General features: G+C 35.3%; 1 protein-coding gene across 3 annotated transcripts in view; it reads left to right on the plus strand.

Moving 5' to 3' along the window:
- The window catches only part of LOC145270282 (endothelin-converting enzyme 1-like), a 180,223-nt gene that overhangs the window by 133,831 nt on the left and 24,240 nt on the right, over positions 1–22,152 (plus strand). For all 3 annotated transcript variants that reach the window (XM_080125928.1, XM_080125933.1, XM_080125938.1), the window contains exons 15-18: positions 8,090–8,151; positions 10,291–10,342; positions 15,834–15,901; positions 21,774–21,913. In XM_080125928.1, the coding sequence (XP_079982054.1) occupies positions 8,090–8,151; positions 10,291–10,342; positions 15,834–15,901; positions 21,774–21,913 (322 nt within the window). The remainder of the gene's footprint in view (positions 1–8,089; positions 8,152–10,290; positions 10,343–15,833; positions 15,902–21,773; positions 21,914–22,152) is intronic.

The raw sequence follows: 22,152 nt of genomic DNA on the forward strand, positions 1-22,152 counted from the left end.
GGAGCAAGAGACAAGCAGCAGATGCACCAGCCCAGATGTGACAACAGTACTCCATACATGGGCGAATGGTAGCCTTATAGATGTGCAGGATACTTTCAGGCATAAGTAATTTTCTAGTATGATAGAGAGAGCCCATCTTCTTTGCAGCAGCCTTGGCAATGCTCCCAATGTATCTATTCCAGTTCATGTTTCCTGTAAACGTTAGGCCAAGGAGTTTAAAAGAAGTACTTTCAGGTAATGTGTTCTTGGCCATTGCTATTGGTGGTAGAGAAGGTTTCTTGTAGTTATTGAAGGAAACAAGCTTAGTCTTGACAGCATTGAATGTGACCATCCAGTTTTGTCCTCATTCCACTAAACATTGGAGGTCATCCTCTAGTGTTTCTGCCATTGCCTTGGATATGTGTTCGTTTGTTTTCCCCTCATGCCTGTTATAAAGAGTGGTGTCATCGGTAAACATACCCATCTCTGAAACAATTTTATCGGGGAGGTCATTTATGAATATCAGGAATAATAGAGGTCCAAGGATAAACCCCTGAGGTACTCCCGCATTTATGTCATATTGTTTAGATGTACGACTGTAAAGGACAACTTTGATTTTTCTATTACTTAAGAAGGATTTAATTACATTATGAATTCTTCCAGTGATTCCATATGATCTAATTTTCCTTAGAAAACCATCGTGCCATAACCTGTCAAAAGCCTTAGATATATCAAGGGCCACCGCTCTACCCTCCCCTGTTTTGTCCAATGAACGGTATATACATTCAGAAACTACAGTTAAGATATCTGCTGTTGAACGGGCTTGCCTGAATCCATATTGTTTGTCAGTCAGGAGTTTAGCAGCTGTTAGGTGCTGGACTAGGGCTTGATTAACTAAGGACTCAAATATTTTGGCGAAAAACGGGAGGAAGCCAATGGGGCGATAATTTAGTGGGTCAGTTCTTTCACCAGAATTCTTGAAGACTGGTACCACAGAGGCGGTTTTCCAGCAGTCGGGAAAACAAGATTCGCTAAGGCATTTATTGTAAAGTTTGGACAGAACTGGAGCAACCTCGGCAGAGCATTTTTTTAATAGCACAGCCGGGATGAGATCTGGTCCACATGCTTTTGAGGTGTCTAGGTTTTTTTATAATAGCATGTACCTGAGAAGGGGTGATTTTCAAATCGTCTAGTGTGGCGTCTGTTCGCAGAGGAAAATCAGGGAGTGAGTGGTGTACCGAGTTCAGTGTGGAGTTTGAGGCAAACTGACTGGCAAGCAGATTAACCTTGTCAGTTGCCGTGCAAGCAACCTCATGATTGTTAGTGGGGGAATAGTTGACTGTCCATTATTTACTACGCTGTCGTAGATTTTCCAAAAATCCCGGGTTCCTAATTTCTGTGCTTCAATGCGTTTTCTGGTGGTTTCAGAGTAATCTGTCTTAGCTGTCTCTATCACTCTCTTACAATTATTTCTAGCTTCTATAAACTTCTGTTTATTTGAGCTGGACTTATGTCGGTTGAATCTGCGGAAAGCATGCTGCCTTTGACAAATGGCAGCTGCACAAGCAGAAGTAAACCATTGGGGAGAGTGGGGCTTGCTATAGAATTTCCGTGCAGAAACATGTGCTTCAATTGCAGTTTTGAACCATTCAGTGGTCTCATTTGCACACTGTTCCGCTGGAAGAGTAAAGATATTTTGCCATGGGACATCTCTGATGAGCTCCCTGATGGCTTCCCAATCAGCCTTTTTGTAAGACCTCGTTGTTTTCAGTAGTGGGTCTTCAGTTTTAGGGCGAGAATTTAGGCTGATTTCTACCATTATCACAGCGTGATCAGCATTCCCGAGTGGGCTGTGGGCATTTGTTGTACAGTCATTGGGAACCGTTGTCAGAAAGAGATCTAGAAGTGAGGCATGTTGATCTTGCTGGTCTGGGAAACGTGTCGGAAATGTAACCAACTTAGATAGGGAATGGGATATAGAGAAGCTATGTGTTGCGCTACCAGCTACGTCTGTGTGATTAGAGAATCCTAGCCAGTTACTGTGGTGGACATTGAAGTCACCAAATACATGTATTTGTGCGCTAGTATGGAGGGAGAGTGCTATATCTATTCTGTCTGAGACTTTGTTTATTAGGGTACAATCTTGCTTTGAGGGAGAGCGGTAGAGAAAATACAAGTAGCTAATACTGTGTTGCATATTTAGTCTGAAGCACATAAAGGCCTGGTCCTCTGATTCAATTTTATTTCTCTAGTCAGGGGGAGGGTGTTACGAATATAGACTCCAAGCCCATGCATATGTCTGTCCGAGTCCTTACAGTAGAGTGGGAGATAACCAGGCATGTTAAAGTGGTTAGAGGGAATGGAGGAGTGAAGGTTAGTTTCACTTAATGCTAAGATATCCGGGGTGTTTACAAGGAGAAATGACTCAACATCATCTAAGTTAGTTCTAAGCCCGCGGATATTAGTAAATGCAATCTTCAAGGGAGGAGGCAGGTTGGTTTTCTTTGAGTTTGGTCCTGGTTTAAACGTAACTTTTGCTTGAGCTGTCATTTCATTTTATTTTATTTAAAAGTTTCAGTTAGGGTGAGTGAGTGAGGGGGTGCTGGACAAGTAGTTGTGCAGAATACCAGACATGCAATACAAGTCGACCATCAGCTGTCCCCACTCACAGGATTGTGACCTCAGGAAAGCCCACCGGGGATGAGTGCAGGGTCCCTTTCTATGCGTGACATGGCTCTACAAACATCCCGATATTTTACAACTGTTGATGGAGCAGCCGCTCTAAGCGCTACCAAAGAGTTAGGGCTTCTGTACTATCAGTCGGAAACAGCAGCCACGAACTGTCAATCCGGTACCCTCAATCCATTAAGCAAAGCCAGCCCAGTCCAACTGCACCAACATATATAGCACTGAAGCACCCCACTGTGTCCAGTTTAGGGGGATGGGATGTGGCAGGAGCGGGGAAAAGCGGCGTTCATTGCCCTAGTCAGGAAACAAGGTCAATCACTGGGTGATTCAGACGAGTCCCTGTGATAGTACCTCTACGCCTGGCCAATAGGCAAAGAAGGAGTACGAAAGCCAGACCATATACTGAGCCTATCTCCTCCTTAAGCAGTTTAGGTTTGCCAACCGGTGATTTGTTTGAGTCACCAGCTCTAGGAAGGTTGTTGTCCAGGACTGAAGAGGCCTCCCTCCCCTAGGTTTAGTTTCAGAGTTTTCCTTCTCCTAGACGGATGACCTGGGAAGACCTACGGATCCATCAGCTCCGAGGGGGTTCGCTCCGCGCCTGGGTCCTAATCCAGGTATTTCTGCGACCCCACATGGGTAGTTAATATTTATTGGTTATTTAGGTTAATATCTCCTGAAAAAATCGGGTATTTAGGTTAACTTCTACAGAAAATGTTCACTCCTCAAACGTGGTTAAAAAAGGACATTACAATGCTTTCCATTTTCATTTTTACTGGGAGAGGGTATAGGTAAAAATTCATGCAGTGGAAGCAGCTAAATTTGCTACAGATTGGATTGAGAGAGAAGAGTTAATGTATGGTTAGATATAGTTTTGTAAGTTTAGGAATGTATGGTTAGATATGGTTTAGTAGGTTTAGGAATGTATGGTTAGATATGGTCTAGTAAGTTTAGGATTAGGATAAAGTGTTAACGCATGATTTACTTACTATTAGAAATTCTGATTTGGTGCCCAAACCGAATATTTAGTAAGACTGAAAGATAAGATATGCTCAGTATAGATACAAGAGAACATTTGATATGGAGTACAGTTATACCTGATAGATATAGGTTATTGCATATTCTGTAAGCATAGTTAAATATAGATGGATGGATAAGTAGTATTGTATACGAATGCATGGAATTTTAGACAATTTGAGTGAGTTGCCTTTAGACTACAACGAAGGAGGATGACTTCGCCTTTCTCTTAATATCCGGAAGTTTGTATTTCAATGAGTACCGGTTTAGTTTGTGTAATAATTATTGCAATACTATCTCTTAACAAAGAGATATTAATGGTTGCTGTTCATTATAGATTACTTTAAGTCTATGTATAGGACTATGGCTAGTAAGTATTTACTTAGAAGCTTAGTTATGGGTTAGAAGTTATAATCAGGAGCATGCCTAGGAAATTTTTAGGTGTTAATGGGTATCGATTTACGAGTCTGTTAGGGTCAAGGGCGGAGAGCAAGGACCTCTAAGTTACGTGAAACGGATTAGGTTTAGTGGCAACTTGGGAAATAGAACAGTTTGATTTGTTAGTGATCAGGAGAAAGAGAATTCAAGTAAAAAATAAAAAGGTTTGTCATGCAAAACAGACAAGGCAGTCATCTTGGAGGTAAAGTATTTGTAGGATGTACTTAGTATACAAACAGCGGTATTTTGCAGTTTTGAGAGGACTTTTAGGTACAATAGTTTCATGGTTTATTGTACAAGTCCGTAGTCTAGGTCAGGGACGAAGCACTTCTAATATTGCAACTGGGTTTATCTAATTTTAAAAGTAGTTGAATAGAGTATTATGAGGTGTTCTACTTAGCTTAGGGATAGAATGAAAATTTAAGGTAATATTCAGAGTGATATAAGGAATTTCATGAGGATTAGATATATGATCACTGGATGTTGAACTGCTCAGGAGAATTCTTGTATCTATTCAGAAGGATGTCTCGGTGATATAAGATTTAAGAAATTAAGAGTCTGGGGATACAGAAAGTTCTGAGCTGATGAGGATTCAGTATAGGCGATTATACATAGGTAAATGAACTTTAGATAATAGACAGCTCTTTTCATTCTAAAATAAACTTTGAATAATAGACATAGCCCTTTTCATTCTAAAAAAAACTTTAAATAATAAAAATAGCTCTTTTCATTATAAAATTAACTTTAAATAATTGACATAGCTATTTTCATTCTAAAATAAACTTGCAATAATAAACGTAGCTGTTTTAATTCTAAAATAAACTTTAAATAATAGAAATAGCTCTTTTCATTCTAAAATGAACTTTAAATAATAAGCATAGCTCTTTTCATTCTAAAATAAACTTTAAATAATAAAAATAGCTCTTTTAATTCTAAAATGAACTTTAAATAATAGACATAGTTCTTCTGAATCTAATAACGTTAAGATTAAGAAATCTTTCCGAGCACCGATTGTAATTGTGTATAGTAACATTCTCGATAGGCCAACATTTAAACTTCTTGTGCTGGTATTCATACGCAACAACTTCGTCTTGAAATCTATACTATAAAGATTCGATAAATATGTAATTCCGTTCGATTTTATTTAATTATTGAAGAACGGATTGGTTTTATTATTGAAAAATAGATTATTTTTATATCTTTTTTTACTAGGGGGGGTCATCGTGTAATAGGGCGCGAATGGGCGTATGCGATATAAGCTTTACCGATTATTTTTATTGTTTTTTTCCCTCAGAACTAGCGTTGGAACGATTCTAAAAATTATGTGTAGAAATCCACATTCCGATCCCGATTCTTTTAAAATTCTTAAATATTAAAGATTTGTTGCTTTCTTATATCTGGAATTACTGTAAAACCATTGTTTAATGTCTGCATATACTTGCGCAAACATAAAAATAAAATTAGATAGGGGCGTATAGTGCACGAGTAGATCTTTTTAAATATTTCCTTTAATTGTTTTTCTTATATTTGATTCAAATTGTTTTGCATTAGATCGTCGATAGTTGATAAAATACCACTTGAATTGTTTTCACAAACAATATAAAATAATGATTGAATGCAAAATAAGAAAACGGTATAGGAGCAGAATATTTATTGAGATTGTCGGACTGACTTCCTCATCTTGGTTGTTATAGTCACAACGTTTCGGCCGTTTTGCCCTCCGGCCTTCATCGGGTGTTTTGTATCGAAGTGGGGAACCGTTTGTTAGGAGTCTCGAACCCAACCTATTATTATTATTATTATTATTATTATTACGGGGGTACCGTGTTCGGACTCCAGCTAGGCTCCGGGACATACTTGTTGATTCTCTATTTTGTTGTTACTTTTCACTGCATTGAACTCAGCACCTTTGGGTAACTGTAAACTTTGATACAACGTCTAGGACCACTCGGCCATATGTCACTAGGACAATGACTAGGACCAGAATAGTTAAAAAAAATCATTTTCCACATGTTAAGAATGGGTTTCTAAGTAACAATGTTACTATTTATAAAACCATTCTTAGCATTCATTTGTTTTCCTTTCGTATATATATATATATATATATATATATATATATATATATATATATATATATATATATATATATATATATATTTAACGTAAAATGATCATAACTTCTGGATCATTTACACTTTTTAAAATATTCGCTAACCTTTCGTCCACTAAATCTTTTACCCATTAACCGTAAGTCTGAATAACAAGATCGTAAAACAATTCATAGTCGCTTAAAATAGCCCCCCCCCATAGAATGCATGTCGCATGTGAACACTTTTATTTAAGTGATTAGAAACACTTTTATTTAAGTGATTAAAAACACTTTTATTTAAGTGATTAAACGCACTTTTATTTAAGTGATTAAAAGCAGGCTCTTCTCATTTGTCAGAAGCAATGCTTCTGACAAATGAGAAAGAATTACTGTTTTCCGGGTCGGAATCTATCAATGTCGACGACTTTTTGAACTTTAAGTAGTAGTTTAGCTCGTTATATCAAATGGCTTCAGGCCTTGTCTGGAGCTATTTCCATGAGAAAATTGTAGAAATATACACTGAGAAAACATGTGTAAATAATACAATATATAAATAATTTTTAAGAAAGAAATCTAAATATAATTTTTTTTTTTTTTACACAGTGGTCACCACTTATCAAGGCCCGGAAGCCACTCGGGGATAAGGGTTATTGCAAGTACATTACGTTAGTGTGGAGATTTGATGAAGTGTTTACTTAAGGGGGCGGTTCATTAGGAATTTGTTAACGTTGGACTTGAACACATCCAAGTTGTAGTCAGGTGGGAAGCAGGCAGACAGAACAGAGTTCCACTGGCGTGCAGTTCTAAGAAAGAAGCTTCGTTCATGGATCCACGTTTTGATTTAGGCACAGATAAAGATAATTCATACTTATAACTCGATTTTTTTCTGAATATATAATTTAAATACATCATTTCCCTTACTCATAGAAAAGCAGATATACAATTATTCATGCAACACGTTTTTATTGAAAAGAACAAGTTCGCTTGAGACATATTGAAAAAAAAATCATTCTTTTCTACTCCTCCCCTGACAACGCCAGGACACGGGACTTGCTAATTAAAATAAACTAGAAGGACTTGTGTCATCGCGTTGCCTGGGATATTTACAGAAAACCAATAATCAGAACCGCCAGTAATGCTGGGTGGCGTGCAAAACAATTGAAATGCATTTTGGTAGAATTTAACTTCATAATGAAATGAATTTTCTATCCACGATTAAAACATATTCTTAAGTAAATATCTGTACAATATAAAAATAAAAACTGAATTTAAAAATTATAATAAGTAATGCATTAATGAGATGTCATTTGGAAAATGAACATGCAAATTGATTAGCCAGACTGTAGTGATCACATGACTGAATTTCATTATATTGTGTATATGAAATTCTGGTTTAAATGCCACCGTCAATGAGATAAACGATAAACATATACATATACATATAACAAGGGCTCCTTCAGTCTTTGAAAGACTATGGATACCCACGGAAGGGGTGCCTGCGGTTGAAATTAACCCTAACCCTAGCCCTGGCAGTAGGTGCGCAATCTCCAACCACACCTCTCCTAAGTCGACATTGTTAAATACCAGTGGCAAGTGAAGTATATGTACGGGACGACTGGAAACAAATGCCGAGATAACAGGAGAGCACATACAGCGCCTCGAATTCCCAAATGGTCACCCATCTGATTCTAATCAGGCTCAACGTTGCTTAACTTCAGTGATCTGACGAAGGCCCGGTGTGTCAATGCGATTATGCCGTATACACACACACACACACACACACACACACACACACACACACACACACACACACACACACATATATATAAAGGTTGTACTATTAATTTCTGCAAGTTAATATTTTTTTATTTATATTTTCAGCTGGGGTAGTAAGAACGCAGCCATTGTCAATGCTTTTTATGAACCATTGAAGAATTCAATATGTAAGTACATGACAGCTATATATCTATTTATCTACCCATCTCTCTCTCTCATATATATATATATATATATATATATATATATATATATATATATATATATATATATATATATATATAGCATTCCGACAAAATAGAGAAATAAAAAGGAACAAACCGTATTATGTGTTCATCAACGTTTCGTCTTTATTTCGAGACTTCCTCAGAGGAAGTCTCGAAATAAAGACGAAACGTTGATGAACATATAATACGGTTTGTTCCTTTTTATTTCTCTACACACACACACACACACACACACACACACACACACACACACACACACACACACATATATATATATATATATATATATATATATATATATATGGCGATTAAGCTACACTGAATATTCCGTGTTTCATCCACTCCAGGATTCTTCAGGCTTATGCGCTAACTAGCTCGACCTACGTATTGAACACTAACTAGCTCTACCTACGTATTGAGCACTTTTGAAATAAATACTTAAATTTACGCATAAATTTATACTTTCGTATATGAATTTTATGTGAGTAAATGACGTAGTTTTATATATATATATATATATATATATATATATATATATATATATATATATATATATATATAATAAATTCCACAGCAAAACAACGTCGCAGCCCACAAGAGCCATGACAGTCAAAGAACCGGAACAGTATATATATATATATATATATATATATATATATATATATATATATATATATATATATATATATATATATATATATATATATATATAAGAATATTGGATTTAAACTCCAAATTAAAATTTACAACAGATTTATTTTGAACAAGGAATACTATTAAAATTTTTTAAATATTTTTAAATAAACATGTTATATTATTGTTCTGTCGCGAATGTTCAGCTTTTTCATCTGATTGAGATCGTCATATAAATATTAATATTGATTCTTGCTTTAAGTTTACAGAATTATTCAATTTGTAAACTGAAAAAAGTTATTGAATATATGTGTGTGTGTGTGTGTGTGTGTGTGTGTGTGTGTGTGTGCATAATAAAAATGTCGTTGAGTCAGACTGTATGAAAGACAAAAGAAAAACAATTCAACAAGGTAAGAAATTATTTCAAATAAGCGGTTTAGCGGATTTCAATTTTAAGACTAGATATGTAGAAATAATTTAATTAACCCTCACTCTCATTAACATTTAAGACCAATCTTGAATTATAATATTATCATAGAATATGCCCCCCTAAAAATCTATTTTAGTTACATAATATTTAATTTGATTTTAAATCATAAAATTCAATATAAAATACGGCAATTAAAATTAATAGATACTTTTTATACGCGTTGAGACTTCAAAATTAAAGAAAACGGCGTAGATAAATTGAACCACTTGTAATGGCATAATAAATTATTTTGCATTCATACGTATCTAATGAACACGTTTTCACATATATGTTTATGAAAGTCAGAGCCTGTAAGTATTAGTATTGCTTTGGACAGGTATATGAAAAGAAACTGGAATCTTAAGGAGATATTAATCACATGTGTCACAGGACTTAAGAAGAAGAACCTGAAGTTCTACCTAAATAATATTCCTGGTGAACCAAGTGCAAAAGAGATCTAGACAATTGCACTTAAGGGAACAGCGAGGATACTAAAAAGAGCTCTCGGTTGGTTTCAATAAAAATCAGGAGCAATGTTAGCAGCTGGTTTGGCTGCCTCATACCCAGCATTACAATCTTCCAAGAAAGGAAATTAAAAAAAAATATCCCATCATTTTCTTCCCCTCATTTTTCGAAACTTTAAAACCTGAATTAACGAGGTTTCCCCACCCCTTCTTCTTATTGTTTGTATCTTATATTTCCTTTCTTTTTAATATAAGAAAATTGAGATATAAAGATATTGAAATATTAAATTGACAACGCGTACAAATATAATGAACGAGTTGTCATATATATGTTTATGAAAGTGTGGATATGCGTGTCTATTTGTGTTTGCCTCCCTTTCTTTTTTCTTTCTTTTTGTTTTTTTTTTTTCGTTTTTTCTCCTCCTTAATCTTAGCTCGTGCCAACGCCATTAATTTGAGCTTAATAAAAATATAATTAAATCATACATTGAGTCTTTTTGTTTTTCTTTGCAGTCTTTCCTGCTGGAATTCTTCAAGCTCCGTTCTATGACTCTCAATATCCATTGTAAGCGATACTTTTTTTTAAAAACGTTTGTCCTTTTTCACTTTAAGTACAATAATTAATTGTTACGTGTGGAACGGGATTGGAAAGTGGAGCTCCCTATAAAGGTCACTGTGGGTTGGGACAAAAATATCTAAATCCGAATTTTTTTCCCTTTCTCCGATAGACGATAGATAATATACTACGTTCCTAAACTTTTGAGATAAGGATTTATAATTCGTAATATTTGGATTATTTGGTTTACTGTTCTAATCTTGAGTGTTATTCGGAAGACAGGGTGCAAAAGAGAGTTGCCAACCTGATAGGCCCTGAACTGTCATCTAAACTTCAAACTCTGTCCCATCGACGAAATGTTGCATCCTTCTGCCTGTTCTACAAGTATTTTAATGGTGGATTCTCCGACGAACTACAAGCACTTGTATCCCTTCGACGTAAATATTCCCGACAAACCCCACAAGCAGGAAAGTCCTACCCTTACGCAGTAGAGATCCCTAGATGTAAGAAAGTCTTCTACTCCACTAGCTTCTTACCCAGAACTGCTAGAATTTGGAATTTTTTTCCGGGTTCCTGCTTCACCAACTGTACTGACATGCAGAAGTTAAAATGTAATGTGAACAAACATCTTGCTGCTCAACTCCCTACATGGTATCCCTTCAACTTATGTCCCTGATAGTAGCCTCCTACATCAAAGTGGCACTGTGCCTTGTTTGGGGTGAAAATGTAATAATATATATATATATATATATATATATATATATATATATATATATGTGTGTGTGTGTGTGTGTGTGTGTGTGTGTGTGAGTACTATTTTAATATATTTTTGATTATGATTTTCCATGTCTAACTGACTTTAGCAAATAAGGTAAATGCCGTTATATCTATTTGCTAATATTTTCTCCTCTGAAGAGATGGTAGGCATCGAAACCCTATAGGATAAGGAGATAAAATTTCGAAAGTATTCTTTGTCTTACTTGGAATAATAAAAAATCCTTGATTTAAATAAAGGTTTTTTAATTTCATTGAATCACTATAATTTGCTATATATATATATATATATATATATATATATATATATATATATATATATATATATGTATGTGTGTGTATGTGTGTGTGTGTGTGTAGTAATGATATGTTGTATTACTTTATCTATTTCGGACTATTATTCTCATTTTTATTAGTTGTTGTTTTCATCGTTATTAGTTGTTGTTTTCATCGTTATTAGTTGTTGTTTTCATCGTTATTAGTTGTTGTTTTCACGACGTTTCGGCCAACTATTCCTCTAGCCTTCGTCAGATGGTAACCGCGACGGATAGGAACTTCGAATCTCCTAACTGCATTCTCAGCCATCACTGCCATCTGTAGTTGTTGTCGTCTCACCACGTTTTGGCCAAATAAGCCTCTGGCCGGCTTCGGGTAAGATTGAAACCGCTATCTTGAGACAATTCTCATCTGGAACCATAGAGATTCAACGTCTCTATCAACTGCGCCACGGGCCCCAAAGGACGATCATTATTGGATTTTTAATCTTATAAATCCACATTTATTTATTATCTGATCTTCCATGGCCAGGTTCATACCGAATGGTATATATATTATTTTAATTGGAATTCATTATTGAGATGAGTATTATTTATATTAATTTATTTATTGCGGACTATTATTCTCATCTTTATTAGTTGTTGTTTTCACGACGTTTCGGCCAACTATTCCTGTGGCCTTCGTCAGGTGGTAATAATACTCATCCATTTAACTAAACGAATAAACAACTTATGCATGAACCCCCTCTCAAAAAAAAACAAGTGAACTTTGCCGAGTTCTTCAAGGTTTTATTAGAGAGAATTTACTTATTGAGAGAGAGACTACATAACTAATGATTTACTACATATACTTTCTTTCTGTCTAACGAAATGAGATTACGTGTAGACGGACTGATATCCGTGACATTCAACTTCAATTATTTCCACATCATTTGCATGTCCATTAGCTTGACTTCCAACTCCGAGACTGAACCGAAATTCTTTGTTGTTACTCACTCGAAAACGTGATGCCAACATGTCTGGCATCGTTTTTATTTCTAGGGAGTTTGACCTTTTGTCCCCGCTTCCTCACGTCACCCGTTTCTTGGTACAAATATTTTTTTCCTATTTGTGAGCCAGCACTTATCAAGGTCCAAAGGCCACTCGAGGATAAAGGTTAATGAATGTAAGGTGGCAATATAGTAATGTGTAAATTGGGATGAATTTGATTATTTATGGGGACAGTTCAACAAGAACTTGTTTACATTGGATTTGAAGGCTACTATGTTGTATTCAATCGGGAAGCAGGCTAGCGGAACAGTGTTTCACAGGCGGGCAGTTCTGGGAAAGTAAACTTTGTTTATGGAATCTGCATTTAGATTTCATGAACAAAGCTTCTTTCACAGAACTACCCACCTGCGGAACACTGTTCCGTTGGCCTGCTTCCAGTTGAATACAATATGGTAGCTTTCAAATCCAATGTAAACAAATTCTTGTTGAGCCGTCCTTATAAATAATTAAATTTTACCCAATTTTCGATTAACGATTAGATTATTATTTTCTACCATCGTGTAACAATGTCTCGTAGGGATGTCCCCTTTCCATGTAAAGAAGAAGAGTATTAGATAAGTAAAAATGAGATTAGGATAAGCCTAGAATCGAACCCTGCAGGCAAAGTTAAGAAATGGAATGTTAGAAGTTTAGTCTATTGCTAAATTCTATTAGAATAGTTAAATATTGTTTATATCGGAAAAAAAGAGTTGATTGTCCATTCTTTTAGAAATCAGAATATGTCAGTAAAAGAATGAACAATGCAAATTAAGTTATATTGTTTAAAATAGGTTAGATTAGAATTGAGGATACTTTTGTTTGTCAAAAGTGTGTTTGGACAAACATATGTAGAGCCACGTGAAATTGGTCACGTTTGAAAAACACACTTCTGACGTCATAGACAAAGGACATTTCTTCATATTATGGGTTCGAATTTTAGTCAGTGAGAGCAAGTCAGTCAGCAAGAGAACCAAAGAATTGGTCAGTTAATCCCTCGGAAGCGAAGGGAGAACATTTAGACTATGTAGTATCCATTGATAGGATGATCCTTTTTGTTGTGGCTTGAGATGAATTTTTATTATTGGGTAACTTCAGCTTTAAGCGCAGAGACCAGGAAATAATGCCACAGTCTAAAAACTAAAGATTCAACATTTTGTTTTATAAAGTCTACTATTCAAAAACAGGGGTATATCTGCCTATAGTTAAAAAAATGCTATGAGACAATCAGAAAAATATACTTTAAGTACTCCACTATTAACAATAATCGAACTGCTTGATCAATCGGAAAATGTAAAATTTGAAGAAATTCCTATATAGGCGTAAAAAAAATGTCCGAACTGAAGTTTAGGCGTTGTATCCGTATATGATGTCTCATGTTCTGGGTTTTGTTAAAGTTCGCACTGATTGTGATAATTTGGGAGAAGGTTCTCTCTGGACGAAACATTTTTGCCATGGATTTTACCTGCCTGTAATTTCCTGGCGTAATGCTTCTAAAATGACTGATAGTCTTCTGGTTTGAGTTGAATTTTAGTGAAAAACAAGCTATTATTGATTGTGTAGTTCAACTTTGGTGGGGGTGAATCTGTTTTGAAAATTTCTTACCACAATCACGAGTTCGGTTACGATTGCTCCAAGAGGATTTACAGAATTTCTTGAGAGTGAGTCTGCCTGTTTCTACTTTTGTGAAAGTCCTCTTGGTTTTCTGTGTGCATCAACGCTACAACTGCGGGTTTCTTTTGACTTCTTTTAGACATAGATGGCAAGGGTTCCGATTAACTGAATTCAACTTTTGATAGGATGCCGGTTTTTTCAAGTCTTGCAAGCTCCTCATTAATTTTCTCCAATGAGGCGAACATTTCTTTTTTTTTTCTTGAATACTGGCTGCGCATTTTCTTTGAGTTCGAATCTGACATGTCTTGTGCATTTACCCAGCAACTTCAGGGAAACTTTCTTTTAATTTTGACTTTATATTTTCCATCCCAGTCGTTAGATTTTCGACTTTTTGACAAAACGTATTTATAATAGCACTCTTACAGAAAATTTGTCTTAAAAAAAATTCCTGTGTTTTTTAAGGAACCCTTTTAATATCTTTGTCGTACTATTAATTATACTATTAATGATTAATTTATCTTCAAATTTTATTTTCGACCCAGTCAACGTTCTGCTTGTTTTGCAAGTTTTTAACATGGTAGTGTTATTTATCTCCTATATGTATGCAAATTTATGATTGATAAATCTGCTCCAAAATCTAACTGAAACTTCACGTTTTCATTTAATGTTTTTACCAGAACATAGTTACGTATATTTATACCATGTTTTATTTTTGTTATTTTAGTGTATTAATTTTTTCATTTGGTCTACAATGGAAACTTTTATGTTCAATTCTGTCAAGTTGGCGTTACAAGTTAGACAAGTTTTGTGGGCAGAGTTTTATCCAACAATTTAACAAATTAAATTATTGTATAAAATTTCCCCAGAATGATTTCCCGTGTTTCCTAACACGAACACTTTTAACGTCTTTGTCGTACCCTTAAATGTAATATAAGTGATTAATATACTTCAAAAACCTGCATCGATAATATGGACTTGGCGGTGACTTATTTTGATTTTCGGCGAATTATCTTTTATGAGAGCGGGGTAATAATGATTTTTAAAATTTTCTCTGAAGTACAGGGGTTTCTTTTTTTTTTTTTTTTAAATATGTTTATATAACGCATGCGCCGTCGGATTCTTTCCCAATGTTCTTTGAATTATTTTCACGCTAATCACTCGTTAGCAGTCTTCCGCCAACTGTTGCAGTTTCAGGTTTAATTCGCTTTCTAATTTAGTTAAATCGCAATCTAGAGTCTTTTGCCGATACCAATCCTTGTACGTATAACAGGCACTTGAAATCAGTTCAGCCAGTTTTAAATTGTTGCAATGTTTGTTGATTATTGACGCAAATGTTAGATAGTTCCCCTTATTTTTCTTGATTAAATTAAGGTATTTCCATCGTTTATGAAATAACGATGTTTTCAGGCTAAACAGTTGTTAAGAGTTTTACGGTTTCAGAAAAAGTTAAACCAAAAGCTAAAATGTAATCCACGAAACTGTTATCTTCTGTTGATCCCAGTTTTCAAAGCAATATACGGACATTTTTAAGTCTATCCATTCGCTACAATCAAGATTATACAGGTTATCATACCTTCTAAATATTATTGAAAATACATTATAAAAAGATTTTATTAAACAATATATTATTAAAATATAATATAAACATATTTTATTAAACAATATATAAAAAATACATTAAAAAACGTTATAAAGAAAGTCTTCAATTAATGTTCATAAGATGATGCTACATTTTCCGATTATCAACAAATTATATTTTCGTAATAATCGGTTTTATATTCTATGGAAAATATACATTTTTACTCTTTCAGATCGATGTTATTCGGAGCTATGGGAGCCGTGGTTGGACACGAATTCACTCATGGGTTTGACAACCTTGGTAAGAAATGCTTTCAGCTAAATTGCGCAAACAATACGATTGCCACTGTATTATTTAAAGACTATTATGATAGAGGAAACATATGTAGGAGCAGTCTGGGTGGGAAGTTGGGCATCATACATATATATATATATATATATATATATATATGTATGAGTGTTGGGACGATTTGTCAGTTCTGAATCGGGAAGTGGAAAAAAATCGGAACTTTTTGGGTTATCGGAATCGGTATTGGAAGTGGAATTTGTATCTATTTTCTGATGTCAAAACTATTCCTTTAATTATCTTTTTAAATTTATTTTGTTTAAAATAAAATCTTCTACTGCTAGTAGTAATAATAATAAAATATTTATTAATTTTTAACTATTAATTAATTTTTAACTATTAATTTTTAACTACCAGTAGAACTAAAATCTATAGACCACCCCCGCACGGTGTGTTTTAATTTTTTTACAAAATATATGAACATTTAACAAGTATTTTTGTTGTAATCGGGAAAATTAAAACTCTGTCGCATAGTATTAAGAGATGTATTCAGAATTGGAATTGGTAATTGCATCGAAATCGGGTAGGAAGTACGGAATCGGAAAAATACTGGAATCTCTCATCATATCTCTCTCTCTCTCTCTCTCTCTATATATATATATATATATATATATTAGTGTTGGGACGATTTGTCAGTTCTGAATCGGGAAGTGGAAAAAAATCGGAACTTTTTGGGTTATCGGAATCGGTATTGGAAGTGGAATTTGTATCTATTTTCTGATGTCAAAACTATTTCTTTAATTATCTTTTTAAATTTATTTTGTTTAAAATAAAATCTTCTACTGCTAGTAGTAATAATAATAAAATATTTATTAATTTTTAACTATTAATTAATTTTTAACTATTAATTTTTAACTACCAGTAGAACTAAAATCTATAGACCACCCCCGCACGGTGTGTTTTAATTTTTTTACAAAATATATGAACATTTAACAAGTATTTTTGTTGTAATCGGGAAAATTAAAACTCTGTCGCATAGTATTAAGAGATGTATTCAGAATCGGAATTGGTAATTGCATCGAAATCGGGTAGGAAGTACGGAATCGGAAAAATACTGGAATCTCCCATCATATCTCTCTCTCTCTCTCTCTCTCTCTCTCTCTCTCTCTCTATATATATATATATATATATATATATATATATATATATATATATACGTTTCGCAGGTAGTGATCAACTGGTTGAGCGTGAGTCGGGCTACACGATCTTCTGGTCTGGTAGAGCTGAAAAGGAGAGGCGTGAGGCTGGTGTTGGTTTTGCAGTTAAGAACTCCTTAATTGACAAGAGCGAACAGCCAGTAGGCATAAATGACCGTGCAATGACATTGAGAATGCCCTTTGCTGCTGGTCGTTATGTGAATGTTCTTTCTATCTATGCACCGACTCTTACTTCGCCTGAAGACGATATTACTTCCTTTTATCATATGCTTAGATCTGTTATCACCGATTTGCCAAGTGCTGAGAGTTTGGTGGTTCTTGTTGACTTCAATGCACGGGTTGGATCAGACAATGAGACTTGGTCTCCATTGGGTCCATATGGCATTGGTAGAGTCAATTCAAATGGTATGCTGCTTCTCCATCTCTGCAGTGAACTAAATTTTGTTATCACCAACACTTTTTTCCCACCATAAAAACAAGGAGACCTGGTTCCATCCCCAATCTAAACATGGCCATTTGCATTTCCTGTGTAGACGTGGTGATTTTGAAAATTTTTTGCAAAGTTAGAGTAATGCGTGGTGCTGACTGTGGTACTGATCATTTAATGGTCAGAGCTAAACTGAGAATTACAGTTCGCAAAAAAGCCGTTTCAATGGTGTCAAAGTGCCTAAACGTATTGATGTTTCCAAATTGGAGGATCCAGTCGTACGAAGTTCCTTAAAATCTGCTTTCAACCAGGTGGATTTCTCAGATTGTGACTGGGAGACAGTAAGAGATACAATATACCAAAAAGGTGTTGAAGTTCTTGGATTGAAAGTTTCCAGACATCGAGATTGGTTTGCTGATAATTTCAATCAAATTAACCCTCAAATTGATAGAAAGCGGAAAGCTTATTTGAAACTTCTCAACTCTTCACCTCTGAACAAGCCAGCGCTCGCTGCCCACTTTTCTTCTGTGCGGAGTGAGGTTCAGTGTTGTGTGCGCCAAATAAAAAATAAATGGTGGTCTGACCTCTCCAGGATGATACAGACTGCCTACGATCATAGAGATATTAAAACATACTACACTCTGCTTCATCAGGCTTATGGTCCTAAATCCTCTTCAACTACACCACTCCTGGCGAAGGACGGGGAAATTTTTCTGAAAACCTCAGATGAAATTATGTATCGATGGCATGAACACTTTCATGATCTTTTTCACAACCCATCCAATGTTGATGTTGCTGCAATAGAAAGTATCCCTCAATGTTCCTTTTGTCAGGAACTTGATGTTGAACCGACTCTTGCAGAAGCAGTTGACTGCATAAAACAGATAAACTCGAACAAAGCCTCTGGGCTGGATGGCATCCCTGTTGAGCTGCTGATACATGGTGGTGTCAATGTACATTGTGTTGTCCACTCTTTGATACTTTCAGTATGGCAGGGTGACCCAGTTGCCCGGGATTGGGTAGATGCCATCTTGGTTATGTTGTACAAAGAAAGGGTACAAGGTCTGATTGTGGAAATTATCGAGGTATCTCGCTGCTGAGTGCGGTTGGAAAGGTATTTGCACGGCTCTTGCTAAACCGATTGGAAAAGTATGTATGTCCTAATATCCTTCCTGAATCCCAGTCTGGTTTTAGAGGTGGGCGTGGAACTGTGAATATGGTGTTTTCTGCTAGACAGCTCTTGGAGAAATGTATTGAACAGCATATGCCTCTTTGCTAGGTGTTTGTGGACTTAACCAAGGCGTTTGACACAGTCAACCGTGAGGCTCTCTGGAAAGTGCTGGAAAAATTTGGCTGTACACCTGCTTTTACAGACAAGTTCAAGCAACTTCATCATAGTATGAAAGGTCGCGTCAACTTGAATGGTCGGCTTTCGGAAGAATTCCCCATTGATAATGGTGTGAAGCAGGGTGATATAGCTGCACCAACATTGTTTTTGCTCTATTTGACTGCTGTGCTCTGGTATGGTTTCCACGATTGTGATATGGGTGTTTATATTAGATTCCGAACGACTGGAAAGGTGTTCAACCTCAGAATATTTCAAGCCAAAACACTTGTTAGTGATGGACTTGTTAGGGAACTGTTTTATACTGATGATGCTGACCTGGTAACACACTCCCCAGTAGATATGCAACTAGTGATAGATCTCTTTACAAATGCTTGTACCTGCTTCGGACTGACAGTTAGCATTAAGAAAACTAAAGTCATGTACACTCCCGCTCACGATGAACTGTATGTGGAACCTGATATCTTCGTCTGTGGAAAGCGCCTTGAAGTCGTAAAAAATTTTGTCTACCTTGGGAGTGCCTTATCAAATGATGGCACTCTTAATGCGGAAATAAGACAGAGACTCAGCAAGGCATCTGATGCTTTTGGAAGGTTACAAGATAGAGTCTGGTCTGACGGTGATCTAACTCTGACAACTGAAATTTCAGTATATCAAGCATGTGTAGTACCATCCCTACTCTACGCATCTGAAACTTGGACCTTGTACCGGTCACATATAGAATTGCTCGAGAGGTTCCATCAGCACTGCCTTAGACACATTCTTGGGTTAAAGTGGTATAGCTTTGTCCCTGATACATATGTCTTAAAAAAGGCCAAAACAACCAGCATTGATACCATTGTTATTAAGAACCAGTTGCGTTGGGCGGGTCATCTCATCCGGTTTGAAGACTATCGACTCCCAAAACAATTGTTCTATGGTGAGCCCTTTCTTGGAAAAATATCCCAGCACAAGCCCAAAAAACGTTTTCGTGATAGCATCAAGGAGAGTCTGGTGAGCTTTCATATTCCTGTTGACAGTTGGGAGTTCCTAGCGTATGATCGCAAGCAGTGGAGGACACTGATATACAGGGGTGCAGAACACTTTGAAGCAGCCAAAATAGACTGAGCGAAGCTTGAGAGAACATGTAAGAAATGCCAAACCTTGCCGCCCAACGATGGAGATCTCTGGATCTGTAAGGTGTGTGATCGGGCTCTGTTGTCTAAGGCAGGTTTTGTTAATCACATGAAAGCCCACGATAATACAGGTTCCGCTGCTGTTAGTTTCATACAAATCAGTGAACGCTTTCAATGTCACGTCTGCATGAGGGTGTACAAGTCGCTGGCAGGGCTAAAAAGTCATATTCGGGCACATGGACTTTTAGTGACTGAGGAAGTGGCTCCCGTCTGACAAGACGTTGCAATCATTCATATATATATATATATATATATATATATATATATATATATATATATATATATATATATATATATATATATATATATATATTCAAAACATCTTCACAGAGAGAGAGAGAGAGCATTCACAACTCGCACACATTCAACACTACTACTATATATAAAAAAAGCTTCCAGCCTTTCTCGCAGTAATATTTGCACAACCCTCATGACGATGTCTTCTTTGAAAGATTGCGGCCAACTTCGGACTATATATGGAACTTAAACACTAAAAAGATTATCAGAAAAATTGAACAAATAAAAAAGGTCGAATCAAACGGAAGATTTCAGTTGTTTTTAACAACGTTTGTTTAAATGAAAGAATGCTGCCTAAATACACACGCGATATATATTAGGTTGGTGTAAAAATAATGTCGCTTATAACATATATATATCTGATAAAAAACGACATTATTTTTTACACCAACCTAATATATACATTATTTTATGTATCTTCATAAAGATTTATGTATCTATTTACAGTATTTATTTGACTGTACATGGTACGTAAGTAAGTTTTGAAAATAAACAAATACTTAAACAAATACATTAGTAAAAAATAAAATATGAGTGAAAAACAATTAGATTAAAACTAAGTAAGTTCCCTACACAAAGAAAAAGAAACCCGATTTCTCCCAAAGAGGACAAAGAAACAGGTGAATTAGAGATTTAACGATCCTTTGCCTGATAAACGCGCACCTATTGGCTACGATAACTGGGTGTGTGAATAACAAAGTATGTGCCTCGTTTATTAGCCAAGCCAGTACCACGGAAATATGTAAAAACACAAAGCAACATCGATTCCATGCATTCCATTCACAAGGCTGAAACGCAGGAAATTCTGTGTAGCTTTATTTCCACATATATATTCAAAATTTACTGTATATTTGTTAGTGTTGCGACAATTAATAGGAATCGAAATCGAGAATCGGAAAAATCGGAACACTGGGAGGTATCGGATAGGTATTAGAATTAGAATATTATGTGCCTATTTGCCGATACCAAACACGATTCTTTTAATTGTCTTTTTTTATTTTATTTTGTTTAAAACAAAATCTTCCACTGCAAGTAGTAACGATTAAAATTAAATATTTATAATTATAAACTATCATTAAACTAAAATGAATAGATTATCCTCCCACAAGTATATTTTTACGCGTAAGAAAATATCTGCACATTTAACATGTGTTTTAACGGTAATCGGGGAAAATAGCAACTTTATAGTTAAATATTTAGAGATTTAGAAAGAATCAAAATCGGCAATTGTATCGGAATCAGAAATTTAGCATGGAATCGGTAAAAATATTGGAATCGTCTCATCACTAATATATATATATATATATATATATATATATATATATATATATATATATATATATATATGTATGTATGTATGTATGTATGTGTGTGTGTGTGTTTGTTATAAAAAAATTCCCAAGTTTTTTTCTATTTATTTTTCTAGGCTCTCAATATGACAAAGACGGAAATTTAAAGAATTGGTGGACAACCAAATCGATGGAACAATTCAAGAAACATGCGGATGGTTTAAAGAAAGAATATGCCAATTTTCCCATATGCCAAAATTCAAAATGTGATTTACGTGTAAGTAATTTATATTTAAGCTCATTTATAAAGTTTATCTACACTACTGAGATAGACGTAACTCATGCTTGTACACCATAGCACAGGACCTCGGGAAGTGGACGTAAATCTCAATCTTCGACGAGAACGGAAAACCAGTGACGTGAAAACACGCAGCATAAAAAATCTGATTTTGCCTTTTAAAAACACTTGTTTATTTCTACTTTTGAAAAAACTTCTACATTTTCACCTGTCTCTAA

This window comes from Euprymna scolopes, chromosome 4 (assembly GCF_053919585.1).
Source record: "Euprymna scolopes isolate OS-2025 chromosome 4, ASM5391958v1, whole genome shotgun sequence".
Lineage (NCBI taxonomy): Eukaryota > Metazoa > Mollusca > Cephalopoda > Sepiida > Sepiolidae > Euprymna > Euprymna scolopes.